We start from the raw sequence: 19,135 nt of genomic DNA, 5'->3' as shown, positions 1-19,135 counted from the left end.
GTGCGCACACATAAGGAACCACGTAGTATCATCCCAGTGTTCATTGGTGGGATTTATCCCTCCTTGTGCTACAGCTGCTTATTCTCATACCTTTCGAAGCTTCCTTGTTATAGGTTTTGTTAAAAGAGGTTTTGACTTGTTTTTAAGAATTCTTTAATAGTCAAGGTTTGGCCTCATGTTCTCCTGACATATTGTATTTTTCTTGTTTATCAATAAATTCTCCTTAATCACTTCCCATGATAGCAATGCTGGAGTGGGATGGACTTTGCCGCCAAATTAAAAAAATAAAAAATAAAAATCTTGTTTATCAACATATTTGATTTAGATAAGATCACTTTATAACTTATTTATCATGCATATAATTATGAATAGATCCTAGATAACACAAAAAAGAAAAGTATAGCTAGTTGACTCTTGTTTTATCATCTCATCCATCCCTACGAGAAATCACAACGAAAATCTCCATTTTCAGCTTCTTAATAAAGTTTAAATAGTCATTAACAAACTCTAGATGTGAAGGGAAAATAAAATGGAGAAATTTCAAAAGTATCTTCAAAACTTAAAATATGTTGTTGACCAACTAAACGTCTTTAAAACCCCATAAACCATCTTTAAAAGCAACAAATAAGAGTCAATTTAGAATCATCTCATTTTGAAAAAGTTTCTTAGGTTGAGACAGACACGACAACTCAAAAGACGCTATTTAGTATCACGCTAGCATTTGCTTTGTTAATTTGATGTTCTAGTCTTGCGTCAAAGCACATATAGAATAGCGCATCAGATTAGTAAAATGATAGCGCAATAACTACACATTTGAGCTCATTTGACAAATTATATCGTCTCCTGATGTGCCTAAATATGGAATAACAATGCATAGACGGATGAAAAAAGTTGGAAACAGAGGGAATTAGATGCAATTTTGTTTCTCTCTACATTTTCCCTCACTCCCCCCGCCTTTATCAATTTCTGAATCATGCGTGAGGACGTGGTGGTGGGGTTGGAAGGAAGGAGGTGGTGGATACTAACGGACTGTGTAAAAGGAAAGGTAGTCTCTCCGTTGTTTTTTCTTTCAGTTTTTGCTTTGAATCTTATGCTTTACCCAAGGATAGATTAAGCTTTACTTTGGTCCCTTGATATATATATATTGTGTGTGTGTGTGTGTGTGTGTGGCATTCGGATCTAAATCCAGACAAAATTATAAAGGGGAGGGAATGTTCCCAGCGACTGGCTGACTAGTCTTTTCCTTTACTATGTCAAAGCCGCAGTCTAAACTTCAAAAGAAAGTAAATGTGTTTGATTCTGCGATAAGATCATAAGAGTACGTAGGGCGCTGGAAAATCAATGTTCAAACCACACATTCTTAAAGCTTGGAAGTTACATGTCAATTAGAACTACAATCTAGCGGTATTCCTTTTCACTTCTAACTTGTAATTAAGTAAGGGGTCTAGGCTTGGAAGTTACAAACTTACAACGCATATATATGCACTCAACTTTTCAAATGCTTAATTACCAACGGAAGGAATAACGAAGCAGAAATGCCTAGGATTGATCATCACGCCTCTGAGATGATCCCCAAAAGCCCCCAAAGAAAACAAGAAGATGGTATCATTACCCACAACCCTCTATGTTGTTCCTCAAAGCAACCTAGAAGGATGTCATTATATGCAGACAACTCACCCACTCTCTCAATTACTGCAGAGTGCAGATCTATACGTAACCACAATGAGGCTTCTAACTGGAAACACACCAGGTAATTAATCGGCCACACAATTTTAGGAAATGTGGACTCGGTTAAGACACTTGGATATCATTTCTATACATAGATATTTGATATATACATATACAAATATATATACACGTGTGTATAACCTCCGTGGCTATATTACCAATTAATCCTTGCATGCCTTAATTTTATCAGATAAAATTTTCATAGATAATGAAGTAATTGAAATTACTGTCGAATAACCTGACTTCGAAGCAAAAATCTATAAAAAATAAAAAAAATTGAATTGTGCGTTTTAGTTGTCAAAATGCCTTTATGAGCATCACATGTCGTTTCGGGTACAAGTGAATCAATCAAGGGCACGAAAATAATAAATGCGGTTGATCTAAGGAATGTGAAATATATAACTTACTTTGCTTTTAAAAATACGTAAGAAAGTAAATTTAGAAATAAACCATGTGATGTGAGTAGGGATATAGAATGATGGCCTGCAAGACTGCCAGTGCGAGTTTTGGATATATATCCTGGCATGCAGTTGAAGAAAAGAAACCGCTACCTATTTCTGCACAAAGGCAAATTAAGGGAACCAAAACACATTAAAGCAAGAGATATCTGCTCTGCTTTATGTTACTTATGCATGCTTTATAGTTTATAAGAATAAGACGACGATCCCAGTCCCAGTCCCACCCTCACCCTCTTATAAAGAAAGAAGGGGAGATCGAGAAAAGAAGCAAGAAAAAGTGTGTGCATGCATGAGTGTCAGGTTAGCAAGCATGATACCATCATTTTACCTGCATTACTGCCGGTGGTGGTGGTCACACTGATCAGCTTTGCACTCTTGCCTATCTCAATGACAAAGCTACCCTTAACTGGGTTGGTAAGGAAGACTGAACTAATTGCAGACACAAAAATATGGGGATGGAGAGTCCAAAAAAATCTGATGATCGTTAGTTGCAATAAACATTTACATGTATAATAAAGATAAATTCATAATTTTACATATTTTAAAATATTAAAATATGTTAAAGTGGGTTCACATTTTCTCCAACTTTTATCTCTCGCATTTTTTTCAACTTTTTTCTTCCATGTGCTTGCATATATAGCATGAGTATGACTGCTAGTTACAATAATTATAATTCTTAACGGGTGAAACATGTCATAGAATATAATTTGATGTTTTGAAGAGTCTTTGTATTATCTACGTATGTATTAAGAGCATATCTAATGTGTTAGGCAAGGTCTGGAGACTATGGGCAAAATCTAGCCCTTCAAGATGACATTGCCTACCAATATTTTTTTTTATTATTCAGGATTATAGGATAGGATTCTAAATATTAAGTAGGTCTCACACTATTTAAGGCTTGGGCTGGATCTAATTTGGCCGCATAAGGTGCCTAAGCTTTAATTTAATTAGGCAAATTTTGTTACGTTAGTAATTGTTTTTTTCAATTTCAAAGCAAGATTATCAATTTACCTAGGCCATAAGCCTCCCATTAGATATGCTCTAACGGGTCGTGTAATTACAACGTCGACAAGGCACAACCCGTTTCCCAACATTACCAAATATTTACTTGGATTACATTTGGCCTATATTCTGTAAGTTGGCATCACTCGAGGATCATGCATGCATGTATGACAAAAAGCCACCTTTGTTGAATTTATCAGGTTATTGTTGATGAGAAGCATGCATGCCTTAGAGGAAAACCGAAAGGGAGATCAAAAGGGAAGCAAACTACGCAATTTGATTGGCAAGACGAATATGATTTAGCCGCCTAAAGGAAGATTTGGTTTCCAAAGACAAAGGGCATGTGCATCTCGAAATAGTAGGTGTTGAGATTATTAGCAAAAAGCAGCTGGTATCTTAGAAAGTATAAAATGTGAGGGACAGTTGAGCTCGTTGATTATTATTATTAAAGCATGCATGTGGGATATAACATCCAATCTAAGTTGACAAAGAATAATTTGCTTTAATTATACCAAAAAGACTTAGTCCTCATTTCCCCAATTAAAGTGAACATTAGAATTATCTTTATGCGATATAGTACAGTAAAACTGATTTTTTATTTATTTAATTTTTTTACAAAAACTTGAATTTTTTTTTTTTGTGACATTTACTAATTTAGGCTTATTTCAAACGGTTAATAAATAATGTAACTTTTTAACATGCTTTAGTTGACCGACAGAAAAAAATTAAGAGAGATTTTTTTTAATTTTTTTATTAAGCAAATAAAACTATAAAGTCAAGTGTCAAAATTTTCAGAAAGATGCACCAACGGCTCATTACTTACTACACTGGTACTAACTTTTAGCTTATAACTTACCACGCATATATGAGAGATAGTCCTATGCAAAAAATGCACGATGTTCACAAATTTAGCTATATTAGTAAAAATAATCATCTCCAGTCAGTTTTTTTTGAAAATGTGAGTTCAAGAAATATATTGAAATCCAAGGAACAGAGCAATGACCCAAAATGATGAATTAAAAAGGAGAAAGAAATGAAGAAATATAACAGAGCAATGGCCTCTAACAATAGAGAGAACTCAAAAAGGAGAAAGAAGAGCAACAACGAAAAAAGTAGGGGAAAATTACAAGATGAGAAGAAACATAAAAACTAAAAACTAAAGATGGATAAAGTCCTTAAATGTGGTGGGTAGAGTGTGGAATAAAGGAGGGATAATACAAGAATAAAGTGATTTGACTAAAGTTTAGTTCTCACAGATATTATAAACATGCATGTTAATTAATTCCTCCCTCCAGGGTCCAGACTGCTGTATAAAGCAAAACTTAATAGAACAAGAAGCCCTGTGCTAATATCCACACATATATCATGCAGTTATTTAATATGGTGTTGCCCACATATACACACACATATATATTTATCTAATTTTTTTGCAAGAATGATCGATAAATGATAAATTAAAATAGACGGTTGGGATTCTTAAAAAAAGTTCATTAATTGGAAACCGCAAATTTTTGTGTCCCAAGATCCTAATCCTATTTATAAGTGCAATATGTTACATATCATAACTGTTATCATGTAGTATGCAAATCTGGCATCACTTGCATTACTCATAAAAGTGAGTCTCATTATCAATACTAAATATACACTTTTTTTATCCAACCATATATTTGAGGTGTGGGAGATTTGAGTTAAGCTTACACAACAAGTTGGCTACAATAATTTTAATATTAAAATTGTTATTTGAGGGAGGCAAACGTAAAATTTCAAATTAAATTGTAGTATTAAATAACTAAAATATAAAATTTAAAGAACCATTAAAAGAACCATTGACTCTCTCTCTCTCTTTCTCTCTCTCTCTCTCTCTCTCACTACCTGCATTAGATAGTTTAACTATTATGAAGAACTATTGACACACTGTCTCTCTATCAGTACTGGATTAGATAGTTTAACTATTATGAACTCTCTGTCCCTCTCTCTCTCTCTCTCTCTCTCTCTCTCTCTCTCTCTTCGTGTGAATGTGATGTATCATAATGAACTGAAATGGCAATGTCAATTGTCATGTCTTCTGCTTTCCAAGGAGACATTATTGTCGTATTGATTGATCCCTTATTTGACGCATGATACACCACTTGTGAGTTGTGATGAAGAATATTATGAGAGTAAATTCCATGAAACAAGTTTACTGATATATAAAATTTAAATTTAATAATATAATATTATCTGAAAAGAAATTTACACATCGTACAATATTATTATACCGGAACATACGATCATGGTGAACTTGTTTGCAGAGGAATGCATGCTTCCAATATCTTGAACAAAACAGACAGCTAGGGGAGGTGAAATATACAAATTAAGCAGCTTTGTCCGCAAGTAAGGACTAATTAGTTACAATGGCCGAGGTGAATGTAGCTTTTAGTCCAATGCTAAATAAAAGGTGATGTCCTCTATCACCGATGCCACATATGACGGAAATGGATCATCTTCGGATGCCTTTCATCTAATTCTCTTCATCAAATTTCAAGAGTTTGAATTGTTTGATGAGTATAATTAGGTAGAAAGGATATGGAGATCATCCCTTTCAACAGATGAGAGGATCCCTCTGAGGCTCTGAGGAAGTGCCACAGTGGTGGTGCCTGTTTCGTCACAAACCGTGTGACATGGCTTGCTTAACAATAGCCACAGTAGCTACAGTAGTTGTGCCCATTGAGGCAAAATTTGTGGCCCCGCAAATCCATGACCATATCTCAAATTTCTAGTAGTGTAAGGATCATTATGTTAATAATGAATCTCACATTTATAAGAGGAATTTTGTCTATACTTATAAATAAGTTGCGTAACTCCCCATTATTGCCGATTAGTTTTATGATGAATCTCAACTTTCTTTATAGTATTAGAGCAGGTTTTACACGTGTGAAGCTCAATGATCACACGTGCTTCACGTCACACTATTTATGTTGTCTACGTGTTTGGCTAAAAATTTATCATACGTAAGGCGTATTGAGAAAGAATTCCACATTTATACCAAGAAAGACCTTGTATGTATTTACAAGTAAGTTAAACTACTCTTATTTCTAATTAATTTTATAGTAGAATCTCAACTTTCTTCACAATATTCTTTTATTTAATTAGATAATTTGTTATTGAAAGGTTCACATGAATAGCATGAGGCACTCAATTTCACTTCGAAGGGTTAACGACGAAACTTCAATTTAATAATTAAACACCCATTTGTAGCATGGAGCTGACCTGAGTGCCGGGGCAGTAGCTGTACTATATATAAAGTAGCATGCATGCCTGCATATATATATATATATATATATATATAGTTAAGTGTGGGACACACATTTTTTACATCTGTTTTTGGAGGGCTTACTCCATAATGTTTTTCAACAATGTAACTGTCTTTTTTTTTTTATGTCTTACTTCAAATATCACATCTATAAAAAATAGCTAAATCCAAAATTATATGATTGTTAGATTCAATTTAATGTTTCTTTGAAGAACTATATTCGTCTATTTTTTTCACTATAAATGAATGTCTTGACGACTTTGGATTTATGTAATTTTTTGCAATAATGATATATGAATAATGCTAAAATATAGATGTTACGGATCATTGAAATACATTATCAACTGGGACCCTACAAAGTCAGTATCTAAATATGTGTCAAAAACATATGTCTCCTGATCATACTCTTTATATGTATTAGTATCATTCATGTCATTAATTTATCAAGGCTTCAAGCTATACTTAAGGTAATAACTGGATCGAATTAATTAGAGCGCCTCCAATGAAAGATACAAAATGCCTTGAAATTGGCATTTTACGTTTTCGGGAGGCTAGAAAACACTCCAATGGCTGGACGTAAAACATTCATCTTAAGATGAAAATAAAAATGTAAGTTTACATATTCTTCTACATCATTTGGAAGTGAACGCTGCCAATAAAAAAGAAAGCAATAAATGGAATCTCAAATTTATATATCTCCCTCATTAAAATAGAATTAAAATTTACACTCCTCGAAAATATAAATTGAGATGTAAATATTGCTTTTACATCTCAAATTTATCTCTCTGATGGAGATACTCTTAGGCCCTTGATTAAGAGTGCAATTTAAAAGTGAAAATTGAAGACAAAAAGGCTGGAGAAGGTGCATCAAGAACTCTTTGAGTTCAAATAAAGTTTGGATAAAACTATTCACATATCTATTTTTATCTTCCACACATTCTTATTAATTTTTTGTCATTAATTTTCTTCAATTCATTTGATAAGGCTGAAAATTGAGAGGGTATGAGAAATAAAAATGTGGGAGTGGAGCACTACCCTAAAGTTTAGGGCACTCATATTAAACTACGGTAATGATTTTCAAACTCTTATTTTCTCCTTCACCTTTTTATATTAATTTGTTCTTTAATTAATTAATTTGATTAATATGCTAGAATAAAAGTGTGGAGTGTAAAATAGAAACGAGAGTGCAAAAATAACTTCCCTGTATCATAAAAAGGAGAGATTTTGCTAATTTTCCATTGAGACAACATTACTTTTCATAAGCCTAATTCCCCTTGGCACTCTCTCTCTCTGTGGCAATTGGCATTGTATTCTGGCTTTCCTTTTGTCCTCTCCACTCTCTGACACGCACACTTCGCTGTATGTGGCGTAAACTTGCCTGATAGTGCAAGCAAAGCTTTAAGCAAGCAAGCACCCCACTTTTTATTTTATTTTATTTTTTTTTTAGTTTTGTTTTGTTGTTGTTGTTGTATTATGGGTGCTCTCTCAGGTTTCAACTAGTTTGGTTTCTCCAAAAGCTCAGTGTATTCCTCTGTAAAAAAGCTATGCCTTTACTTCTCTCTCTCTCGTCTTTCCTAATTGGGCCCCTCATCAGGACTCATCACTAGTGACTGTATTGTCAGCTGATATTAATACTTAGTGCTTCACTGGCTAAACCCACCATCAAAACCAGTCTCTGGTCTCTCTACCGCTAAGCTTGGCTATACCTACTCTCACTCTCTCTCTCTCTCTCTCTCTCTCTGAGTGTGATTTCCTCAAACAACTGATCTCTTCTAATTTCTTGCTTTGTTTCTTTACCACCCACTAGCTCCACCAGTTCCCTTCCCCTTCTTGCTAACATAATCAATTATTCTTGTTTGTTCATAAACTAATCTACACTTCACCATTTTCATTTGATTAAGCTTCTCCCCTACCCCTCAACCCAACCCCCCCCCCCCCCCCCGCCCCGCCCAAAAAAAAAAAAAAAAGCCAAAGAAAGACTGTTTTTCTTTTGCAGCTTCTTTGTGACTGGAAAATGGGAAAATGGAAGGTGCAGTTGGCGACGGTGCGTGAGCATGAACTAGCTATACACCAAGATATATTCTCCAAGGGAAGTTCATCCTCTTATTGTCTTCTTTCTTTATGATCTTCTCTACTTTATAGCTATTTCTCGACCGATTAATTTCTTTTTTGTTGATCATCCTTCTTGGGAGTCTTTGATGAGTGCATGGTGACCACCTTTACTCCCTCTCCCTCCCTCCTTCCCTCTGTCTATCTATCTATCTGTTTCAAATTAATGAAAGAGGAACACTAGCACTATTTGCTAGCTAGGTACTACAACTGGTATATACATATTTAGGGAGATATATGTATATTCAAAGTGGATGTGGCTCAAGAGTGATCAAGATCCTTTTAATTAATTGCTATACTACGTTCTTTAATCAAAAGGATTAATTATATATTGGCCCCATATTCAAACCCTCCAATTCTCTTTCTCTCTCTCTTGTTCCTTCTCTTTTGGTCTCCAATTACCAAACAAACAAGACCCAAATCATTAAAATAATAGTTAGAGGAAAAAGAGAGAAAGATCCATCTGTCTATTCTAGCTAAAGGATAGATTAATTAATTAATTAATGATGGATCATCTTTCAAGTCAAGAAGGAGAGATCCCAATCACAATCCCAAGCCCAATCCCGATCCTAATAAATACGTCCTTTGGAAGTGGTGGGCATGGACACTTGATCCATCATCATCACCAGCAGCCCCCCCATGACCCTACATCAGCAGCAGCAAGAGCACCAGTGCCCCAGAACAACAACAAGCACTCCAATTTTCTTCCCTCCTCAGCAGTGGTGCCCCAAAATCAAATCCCCTCCAACACTAATGGCTCTATTCCCATGCCCACAAGCCTGGATCATTCTCATGAGGAGGAGGTGGAGCATCATGTCAACAATGCAAATGCAAATGTTGTGCCCTACAAATACAGCACTTTTAATAATAAGAAAGTTGGGCACAATGGGGTGAGGTACAAGGAGTGCCTCAAGAACCATGCAGCAGCCATGGGAGGGACTGCCACGGATGGCTGTGGCGAATTCATGCCCAGTGGAGAAGAGGGTACCATTGAAGCCCTCAGTTGCTCTGCCTGCAACTGCCACAGAAACTTCCACAGAAAAGAAGTTGAAGGTGAGCAGCAGCAGCTCTCCTCTTGGGATCATAATTTCCATCATACCATCAACAGGGCGGTTGGAATTGGGAGCAGGAAATTCTTATTAAATCATGGAGGAGGAGGAGGAGGAGGAGGAGGACATCACAAGAGTTTACTAGCACCACCCCAATACCCCCACCAACCCCAGATGCTAATGCCTAACTATAACATGGGGATGGGGATGCTGGGGATGCTGGGGTCCATCCCTTCAGATCAATCTGATGAGCCGGAAGATCATCATCATCTTCATCATGGTGGTGGTGGTGGTGGTGCAGTGGGCAGCAGGTCACCAGTAGGACAGGTAGCAAAGAAAAGGTTCAGGACAAAGTTTACACAGGAGCAGAAGGAAAAAATGCTAAACTTTGCAGAGAAAGTAGGGTGGAAGATTCAGAAGCAGGAAGACTCATTTGTCCAAAACTTCTGCCAAGAGATTGGGGTCAAGAGAAGGGTTCTCAAGGTTTGGATGCACAACAACAAACACAATCTAGCCAACAAGATCAAACCACCACCCCCTTCCCCACCTGCCCCTTAATCATCAATATTTAGCTAGTTTCTGCTTAACCCTACCCTTAAAAGTACTCTATCATTATTATCATCTTTAATTTACACTGTCTTTTTTTTCTTCAGTCATGTTCTCCTTTTTCATCTCCAATTTACTTGGGTTTTCTTTATATATGTAATATCATTGGTGTATCCATGGTTATGCAATGTAGTTTGGGATATCTTGGTTTGGCAATGGGCAGTCAGTTTTGTTGGTAGTTTCATTATTTCACCATGGAAATAATGGATCGAGAGACTGATCTCTACTTAGAGGTGCAGGTTGCTTCAGCATTACCAATGTCCTTTCCCCCTTTACTATTACATTTTTGTAGTGAATATTATATTGATCAAGTGATATATGATATGGGAGGGGGATTGTCTGCCATCCTATTTCCATACTCTTTCTATGCACTCCTATTTGTGTGGTCACGGTTAAGCCACGTTAACATTTTATATTTCTATTACTTTTTGTTTTATTATTTTTATAAAAAATTAATATAAATCGTGACCACACATAGGCATGGGGAGAGTATGAAAATAGAAGGGCAAACAATCCACCTCCTATGATATGTGTGTAAGTTTTGTACTATATAATAACCAGAACCTATAGGTTGACAGAAAAAATTAAACAAAAAATAAAGTATATTTTATGAATTCTATTAGCAATCTACTTAATAATTAATTAACTCTTCCCTTTTACAAGTAATTAAAGTATTTCAACATGCAGACAAAAAAATGTGTTGAGTTTTGTTATGTTCTCCCAAAACTTTGGATCTATCCTTACGTTATACATACATATAAGAAAATCTATGTTGTCTGTTGCAAGAACTTAAGAAGACGTATATATATATATATAGCCATCTCCTTTTGGGGCTACTTCACTGGAATCGTTGCAAAGCTTCATTATGTTCATCGTTTAGATTTTGAAGAAATGTTTTTATGATTGTAATATTGTTTCGTGAGCTATTAAGACGGGTGATTGACAATAGTATTTGTGAATATATACTAATAAGGTCGGATTATACTATGTGCAACATTGTATAGATGTTCCAGCTATATCATATTGTGTCGACTCTCGCATATGCACAAACTTCAGTCGACATATTTTTTTTTTCCTTAATTTTTTTTCTCTTGAGATAATGCTTGATTCAAAGTCACCGGGCTGGGTTAGCCGGAGGTGAATGTGGATATGGTAATGGGAAGGAATTAGCTAAAAACTTAACCCTTTGTAACAACAAAAAAAAAAGGGCTTGATGCAGTCAAAAAGGTAACCATGGTCTTATATAAAGAGTAGAGTAATAAGTGCATTTTACTCTTTTTTTTCCCCCCTTTTTTGACGCATGCAATATGCAGTGCATTTTACATTCTCATGCTAATCATACACAATCAAAATGGCTTCGATTTCTTGGTGCAGAAGGCTAATTTACTTGTCTGAAAGATTTGCTAGCTTATTATAAAATGCTTTAAATATTGTTTTCAGAAAAGAAGAAATTATAAATATACAAGCACGTACATCATTTCCTTTCAGTGATTAAAGAAAAAGCAACGATATTTAAAGCATTTTATGTTTAGCTAGCAAATCTTTCAAATGAGTAAATTATCAAATCTTTTCCTGTCAAGATTTTAGCCTTCGTATCGGCCTTGTCTCTTTTGACGACGGGTAGAAGGAATTCTAGTGTTGTGTCGTGCCTTAATTAAATGAATCAATGAATCATGCGTGTGACGTGCTCATGCTATTAATATTTTTGCCTGATTATAAAGTAATCTTGTTGTGTTATCTAACTGTGTTGTTGGAGGTGTTACCGTCAAAATTTAAGTTTTGCTCATGTGGATTAGTTGTACATGTGGCCATGTTTTATTAGAAGGCATCACCAATTGACAAAGATAGGTGGTAATACCGTATCATTGCCGATATTGTCCCAACTTAATCATCTATTACTAGGTGTTGAGTTTTATTACTAAAGACCTTGGTGATATTAGGGTGGAAAATCCCATGTATTAATTGTGTTTTTTTTTTTTAATACAACCGATGTAAGATCTTATTCTCCAACAAAGTCAAATGCTACAGCTGAGATTATATGAGTTTTGGTTGGAAATTGAGATCGGAAAGCCGTTGGCAGCTGCAATGGAAAGGGATGATGTTGCTTTCGAAGGTATCAAACTTAGACTCGTATGCAGACTGATGGGGCGAGCAAGGAAAAATACAAGAGCTGGTTCGCAAGCTAGTCGACCGCGTCCTCTCGTAGGCTAGGAAATATACAGAGAGAAGTGTACAGATTGAAAGAGGGAGATGGGCAAAGAAGAGCTATCCTTTGGCCTTAAGACATTTTGTGTAAACACTTCGTCTATATGATCCGGTTGATTTTGGCTGCCCTATCCAGGTTTTAAAACTATAGTAAGCTTGATAAATTTTTCATAAATTTTTCATTGTGTCGGAAATATGGATAGTACATCACATATCATTATATAAGTGGAGGGAAGTCTTATTTTTTAAGTAGTTAATTTTTTAACACAAGTATCTTACCACTTGTATAGTGACACGTGATTAACCACGTTACCACCCTATGTTCCGGGCACATTGAAATATCTCAACTCAAAATGTAACGCTCTGTCTCGTTGATTTTGATCAAATTATCTGATATGTTTGAAAATTACAATAATCACAAACGCTATAGTCTAAATTGTCTAATAGTATTTTTGTACACTTGCAAGTTAGAGGTTCATATTCGACTCATATGGGCGTCGAGTTCGATACTAAATTAATATGGAAACCCTATTTTGTGGCTTAATCCAAATCCCTCTGACCCGTGATATGTATATTATTTTATTAAAAGAAGAAAATTAAAATATGTGGCAACGCATGTTAGGTTTTCGACCATAGTGTCCCAAGGGGTGTGTGAGCCATTTCCAATGGGAATGGGCTTGTTTCCTGCGATTGGTCAACAAGGCCCCATTGTTGAACGGGTCAGGACAATAGAATCCATATTTGGAAAAAGGCTTTTCATACAATGTAATACTGTATGTGACACAGGGGTCCAATTAAATTCAGTTCCACCATTGTTAAGTGAGACTACCCATTTCAAGTTTCAACTGAAGTTGCCATGTCCTGACCCTCTCAAGCGTCCAGAGTGGTACACAATTTTGGGAATTGTTTGATGCTCATTTCGTTTTTAGTTTTTGATTTTTCTGACACGGATAGAGTAAAATACTGAAAAAAGGAGGAATGAGCGAGGGTGAAAGTAATGTATACGAAAATGTCACAATATGAAAACTCAAAACATAAAACTGAAGACAAATTTAGTGGGTTGCATACCTAAACAAGAAAGTGGCCCTTAACTCTTTAAGTAATGGGCATACGCAAAATTCATTGATATTTAGAAGGATTTCGTGGTTTCCACAGTACTATATATTTGACAAACGTGAAGAAGATGAGACGGAAAAAACCTACGACAGCAAAACCCAGGCCAGACTCTACATGGAAGGAAGAAAAAAACATGGACGTCACCTGTGCGTTAATACATCATCTAGTTACGACTCAAATACTGCAGCACGCCATGTCATCTTCATTTAAGTTTGTTCCACCAAGCACATCTTGGCACAGACCTGATCGGCATAATGACGCAAATGGTTCCCGCGGCCTCACTGATATTGTGGTAATTCCCATTTTTGCCTTCTTTACAAGCTTCTGTTTCTTTGATTTTAAGAGGAATTAAAACTATCCATTCTTCAAATGTCAAAGCCAACCTTGCAGGGAAAGGGAGTACCGGTACATTGTCCAAATTAATCACTGAATCAGACGAGCTCGGCCAGGATTGAGATGTGCTTCTGACATCATCCATCCCTACAGGAAAATAGATTATTACTACCTTTAAAACAAACAATGTGCACTGTAATCTTTTCAAGCAACTATCCGGATGGGAAAAAAGATAAAAAAAATAATAATAAAAAAAAAAAAAAAAAAACACTCAATGGTGGTGCATTATCGTAAAAAAGTAGAAAACTTTGGTAGTTTCCAAACACAAAATCCAATATCCTCCGTATCTATTGCAACTCCTAAAACAATAAGGCTTAGATAGAGTAATTTGTCTTGGCAGAACACAGTTGTTTCCGTTAAGCCTATCTTGAGCCGAGAAACCACTTAAAATAGAAATTATGAATTACACCTAAGTCATTCAGTCCAGCTGGAGACAACTCCAATGTGGGATATGTACTTGTGCTGACAGAAACATTTGAACCACATCCATTGCATCATTAAATAGATCTCAGGATGCTTAAGTTGGCAGTGCTCGTGTCAAACAATTTGCGAGCTATGTTGTTAAGCTAACAACTTTGGAGCATGAATTTGACAAGGAATAAACCTTATCATTCAGTGATTGGTAATTTGAAAATATAACATGTTACACTATTTGGAAAGATATCATTTCCCTTTTATATATTTGGTTTTGTGACAATTGTGGAATCTATTTGCTTACTATAACCCAGCCTAAATGGCCACTAAAAGTGACAAAATAATAAAGTTAAAAATGTTGAACATCAATTACCTGCTCTTTAGCTTTACTCTTGAACATCCCATACGAAGTTGAGACCATGTTACATGACTCAACAATGCATGCCTCCAGATCTTTAGCCGTGGGCTCGAAGTTTAAAAATTCATCTTTCTTGTCCTTCTGATACAGATGCTGACTGTTATATGATAATTGCATGAAATGCAGAAGTACCTGAGCCTGCAAAACAAAGTGATATGTAACATCTACAATCCCCTATATGAAGGAAAAGATAAAAACTCCTTCTAGATGCCAAAGACCATAGAAACAAGCAGTATATCTCACATGAAATGCCGCTTTTAGAATGTCATCTGACTTCGCTTGATCTTTGAACAATGCATACACTTTACCTTTTGAAGGATTATATGTCACAACATATTTTTCTTTCTGTCATCAATCAAGAAAAGAAATATTAAAGAATATAAAATAGGATAATAGGTCAAAACTTAACCCCCCCCCCTCAAAAGCGCTTACCTCAAAGAAGGGCTCTATCGCAATATATACACTTGGCTCTTGGAATGCATCTTTAAATCGTGGTCCTGCCACTCAGTGGAGAAAATAAAAATGAATGATAAAAGAGAAAATCTCAAGGCGAACCAAAAAACCAGATGTTCATGATTCATAAACAAAGAACAAGATCTTCCCAAACATACCAAGAACAACAGGCCCATCTTTCACCCAGGGAAAATTGAAAACGTTTTCCCTCAAGTTCCCTTCCAGCAATGACGGCACTCGCCCTAGAAATGGGGGAAAAAGAAAGCACAGTTACAATATATATCTGGAAAAACACTCGGAATAACTATTATGCATGATGCCATGAGGGGAACTCTAAGGTAGAACATGGTTGCTAACCTGTTTTAAGAAAGGCATCTACTGCCACACTGAATCTCGCTCGGTTCAAGGTGTGTAATACTACAGATTTAACCTGGAAACAAATTACTTCTATTAAACAAATGATACATGGAGCATGCAAATCTAAATCAATCTTCACTATTGTACACGAACCTCTTGGTAGGAGCTGAGAACATATCCACATGAAAGGAGCGCAAATGTAGTTATCAGCGATGGATTTCTTTTTGAGATCAATATACTCAGGCCAGTTCCCAGCTTCACAAGGCATAGGTTCACAATCATCAACAAAAAATGATTAAGTTCATGCATAAAAGTGCACATTGGAACATAGAGACTAATTAAAAAAATAAAAATCTGTTATTCTTTTACATGAAATGAGAGTTTATAGGCAAAGAAAACTCGAACTGTTTAGAAGTGAAAACAAAGCACAAAAACAATGATAAGTTATCCACTTGGGAAAAACCACAAGACAACCAAAGGTACACAACACAAAGGTCAAGCCAAATTAAGATGAATCACACTAGGGGGTAGACCCCAAAAGTTATGAGACAATGACAACTGCTACAACAACAACAACAAGAAGCCTTATCCTACTAAGTGGGGTTGGCTATATGAATCCTAACACGACAACTGCAACAATGACAACTGAAAGAGGAAGAAAAATTCATTTTACTTTTACAAGAAGCTTAAGCTAGTAAGATGTGGGCAAACAATTATTCCGTATTCTCACTCCTCCCTTGACATGTGAGTCTCTCTCCCCCACTACACCAATGTGCTCATATGGTTCAGTGATACAATGTCCAGATTCCTGTAACACATAATCATCCTGCAAAAGAAGTTGGGCAAGCATACCAGATCTGCAATATTGCCAACACATTCTCCCTTAGCTGTCACATCTCCAATGTTTTCTCCTTTTGCAAACGCTTTGTAAATTGGTGTTCGAGTTGATGTTGATGTAACAGCACCAACATTCTATGAAAAACAAAAGAGGATGAGAGGTTGTAAAACTGACAAGGAATAATTTAAGTTATATGAAAATGTCAAACCTTTGCCACATTAGCGGCACAAGCCAAAGGAAGAAACAGGTGAGGGACAGCTGCAGTTGCCAACTCTATTCCAGCACCCAATTCCATGAGAAGATCACCAGCAAACCGCAACTATAACACCTCAGCATTAAGAAAAGGCGAGTGAGGTATTGTGAGTTATGAAATGTGCAGGACTATGAAGTTGGCAAATATTTCTTACCTGTTTTAGATCATAATCAAATTTCTTTCCTTGTCGGGCAAAAAGCATTTTTCCAACACGCCCAGCACCATCCTAGACAGAAATTTAATAATTTAGATTCAAATCATTCTGTTATACCATATCGACAATAGAAGAAAAAGCTGTAGCACAAGGCACAAAAGTAAACTTCTACATAAACAATTCCAAGTTTTGGTATCATTAACTAAACTCAAAATTACAGTTAAAAGTCAAATTGCCTCAAAAGGATAAAAGCAAAAGTACAAATTTGTATGCTTGACTCTACAAAAACATATTTTAACATTCCTTCAACAATGAAAACGGACACAACCCAAAAGAAACATTGGCTACCAGACTGTTCAGCGTATAACACTTATCCAAGACAATTCAGATTCTATTAATGACTGCAGTCACAAGAGTAAGAGTAAGCAGGTTTTCGCACTCATTTGTGGTGCCGGATTCAATTGGATATCTAAGTCACTAATTAACGTAACTATGACAGCCCTTCACCTGATGGCAACAGGTTGTAAATGGGACAAGAATATGATGATCTCACAAAAGGCACTAACATAATTGAACTCCTCCCTGGTCTGGTCTAATGTGGCAAGGTAATGCATTGCATAACACAAAACTTAGTAGCCACTGTTAATTTTTCTTAAAGTGCTTTAAAACATCCTTTTGCAACCAAAAGAAATGAAAACCAGGGGGATGTACAATTTTTCTTGAGAGTCAAAAGCTTGAGAAATACAAAACTTGCAATGCGATCAAGAAATGCCAGAACAATAATGACAAGTAATATTGTTACCTTGAGAATCCAGTTGATAGCAACAGCCCCAGAAGCAGATGTATTTCTAGAGACCCCAACTGAATTCAAAAGGGTTTGTGTTGTAAAAACACCCATTGCGCCACCAAAGAAGTGCTACAAAAAAAATATGGTTATTGATGGCATTCGATTCGACCAAGGGACAACAGCTTTAAGAAGTTGGAGCATCTTCTACAGCAGGGATGGTAAACAGACGATAGAAGATAAGTTTTTATGATAGTGTATGTACCTTGAGAGCTCTCCATGTCATGTAGGGGACATAGGAAGGGATTACACTATCAGGGAAACCTTCGGGGACAACATATGACCTTACAAAAGACATCAACCCCTGCACCAAAAATCCGACACACAAAACTCAGAAGTGTCGTCATCAGTCAGAGAAAAAGTGATCAAATTTTACACACAATGTCAATGCTTATTAAGCAACTCACCAGAAAGGTTACACTTGTTCGGTATCCATACTTAATTAAGTTGAGAAATTGTATGAAACAAAGCTTGGACAAGAAGAAGATATAAAAAGAAAGAAAAATGCAGCAGCCAAATTAAGAGAGAGAGAGAGAGAGAGAGAGAGAGAGAGAGAGAGAGAGAGAGAGAGAGAGAGATTAAAGTGAAAAGTACTGACGTCGAGAGGGGGCTGGGGGCTGTGCAAGCTAAGGGCGCGAAAAGAGCCCTTCTTGAAGGTGGTTGCAGAGGAGGAGGAGGAATCGGGCTCGGCGACGTAGTTCCATCGGCGGCCGTCGATCTCCTCGCAGCAAATCAAACGGAAGCTGGAGCCCACAAAATCCTGATCGTGGTGGAGTAGCTGGGGAAGATGCTGCTTGGGGGGTTGGGCGTCCAAAGGCAGGGCCTGGGACTGGGAGGGAGCGGAGGAAGCGAGGGTGGCACTGATACGCAGCGTCTCACGGACGAGAAGGCGCGCTTCCTGCGCGCTGGTGGCGGTGGTGGTGAGGGATTGATTGGTAGAAGAAGCGGAAGCAGAAGATTGCTTGAGTTTCATCGGGGGCGGAGGCATTTCGCATTCCTCTTGATTCTTTCTTTCTCTCTCTAATATTAATGGTGGTGTGATGAAATCAAGTGTGAGATTGGATTGGAGGGTTATATAGTATTTGGATTTGGGTAGTCGCTTTGGAATTAACGATTTCAAAAATCCAAAAATTCCAAATCCCAATTGGCAATTGGGAAGTAACGAGAAAGGATCGATGAAATGAATGCAAGGTATAAGAGGCAGGTGGCCTAACAACAACCCTCTTCCTTAGCAGCTGCAGCAACATCAACGTCGACGACAACTGGATTTTGACATGTCATTTATCACACCGCAACGGAGCAACTCATGAAATTTCGGAATAATATTAATAATATTATTGTTGAGAATATTCAGTGTCAAACACAAACTCTGTCTTTCTATGTCAGTCTGAATATGTATATATATCGAGTTTGCTGGCAACGGCAACGGTAACGGTGGTTTTTTTT

The 19,135-nt window shown here is 36.6% G+C and overlaps 2 protein-coding genes across 2 annotated transcripts; one reads left to right on the top strand and one right to left on the bottom strand.

Annotated features, from left to right (window-relative positions):
* Positions 1-7,971: 7,971 nt before the first annotated feature.
* LOC103946412 (zinc-finger homeodomain protein 3) lies at positions 7,972-10,492 on the top strand. Its single transcript, XM_009357111.3, has one exon. The coding sequence runs from the start codon at positions 9,093-9,095 to the stop codon at positions 10,194-10,196; it is 1,104 nt and encodes a 367-aa protein (XP_009355386.2). The 5' UTR covers positions 7,972-9,092; the 3' UTR covers positions 10,197-10,492.
* A 3,057-nt stretch (positions 10,493-13,549) lies between these two features.
* On the bottom strand, positions 13,550-18,701 carry LOC103946411 (protein root UVB sensitive 6). The gene is made up of 13 exons (XM_009357110.3): positions 18,288-18,701; positions 17,895-17,993; positions 17,648-17,761; positions 16,846-16,917; positions 16,647-16,757; positions 16,453-16,572; positions 15,754-15,855; positions 15,601-15,673; positions 15,402-15,485; positions 15,223-15,287; positions 15,034-15,135; positions 14,746-14,928; positions 13,550-14,045 (listed from the first exon to the last, which is right to left on the bottom strand). The coding sequence occupies exons 1-13, from the start codon at positions 18,675-18,677 to the stop codon at positions 13,989-13,991; spliced, it is 1,572 nt and encodes a 523-aa protein (XP_009355385.2). The 5' UTR covers positions 18,678-18,701; the 3' UTR covers positions 13,550-13,988.
* Between the last annotated feature and the right edge of the window lie 434 nt (positions 18,702-19,135).

This window comes from the organism of the source record quoted next, unplaced genomic scaffold, assembly GCF_019419815.1.
Source record: "Pyrus x bretschneideri cultivar Hongxiangsu unplaced genomic scaffold, Pyrus_bretschneideri_v1 Contig17, whole genome shotgun sequence".
NCBI classification, from domain to species: domain Eukaryota; kingdom Viridiplantae; phylum Streptophyta; class Magnoliopsida; order Rosales; family Rosaceae; genus Pyrus; species Pyrus x bretschneideri.
Note: the sequence above shows the minus strand (reverse complement) of the source record. Positions and strands in the feature narration are given on the sequence as shown.

Coding starts and splice junctions, on each gene's coding strand:
- LOC103946411 (XM_009357110.3), bottom strand. CDS start 18,677: ATGCCTCCGCCCCCGATGAAACTCAAGCAATCTTCTGCTTCCGCTTCT. Junction 15,674..15,753: donor TTCTCAGCTCCTACCAAGAG/GTTCGTGTACAA, acceptor ATTTGTTTCCAG/GTTAAATCTGTAGTATTACA. Junction 14,046..14,745: donor AGAGTAAAGCTAAAGAGCAG/GTAATTGATGTT, acceptor ATTTTCCTGTAG/GGATGGATGATGTCAGAAGC.
- LOC103946412 (XM_009357111.3), top strand. CDS start 9,093: ATGATGGATCATCTTTCAAGTCAAGAAGGAGAGATCCCAATCACAATC.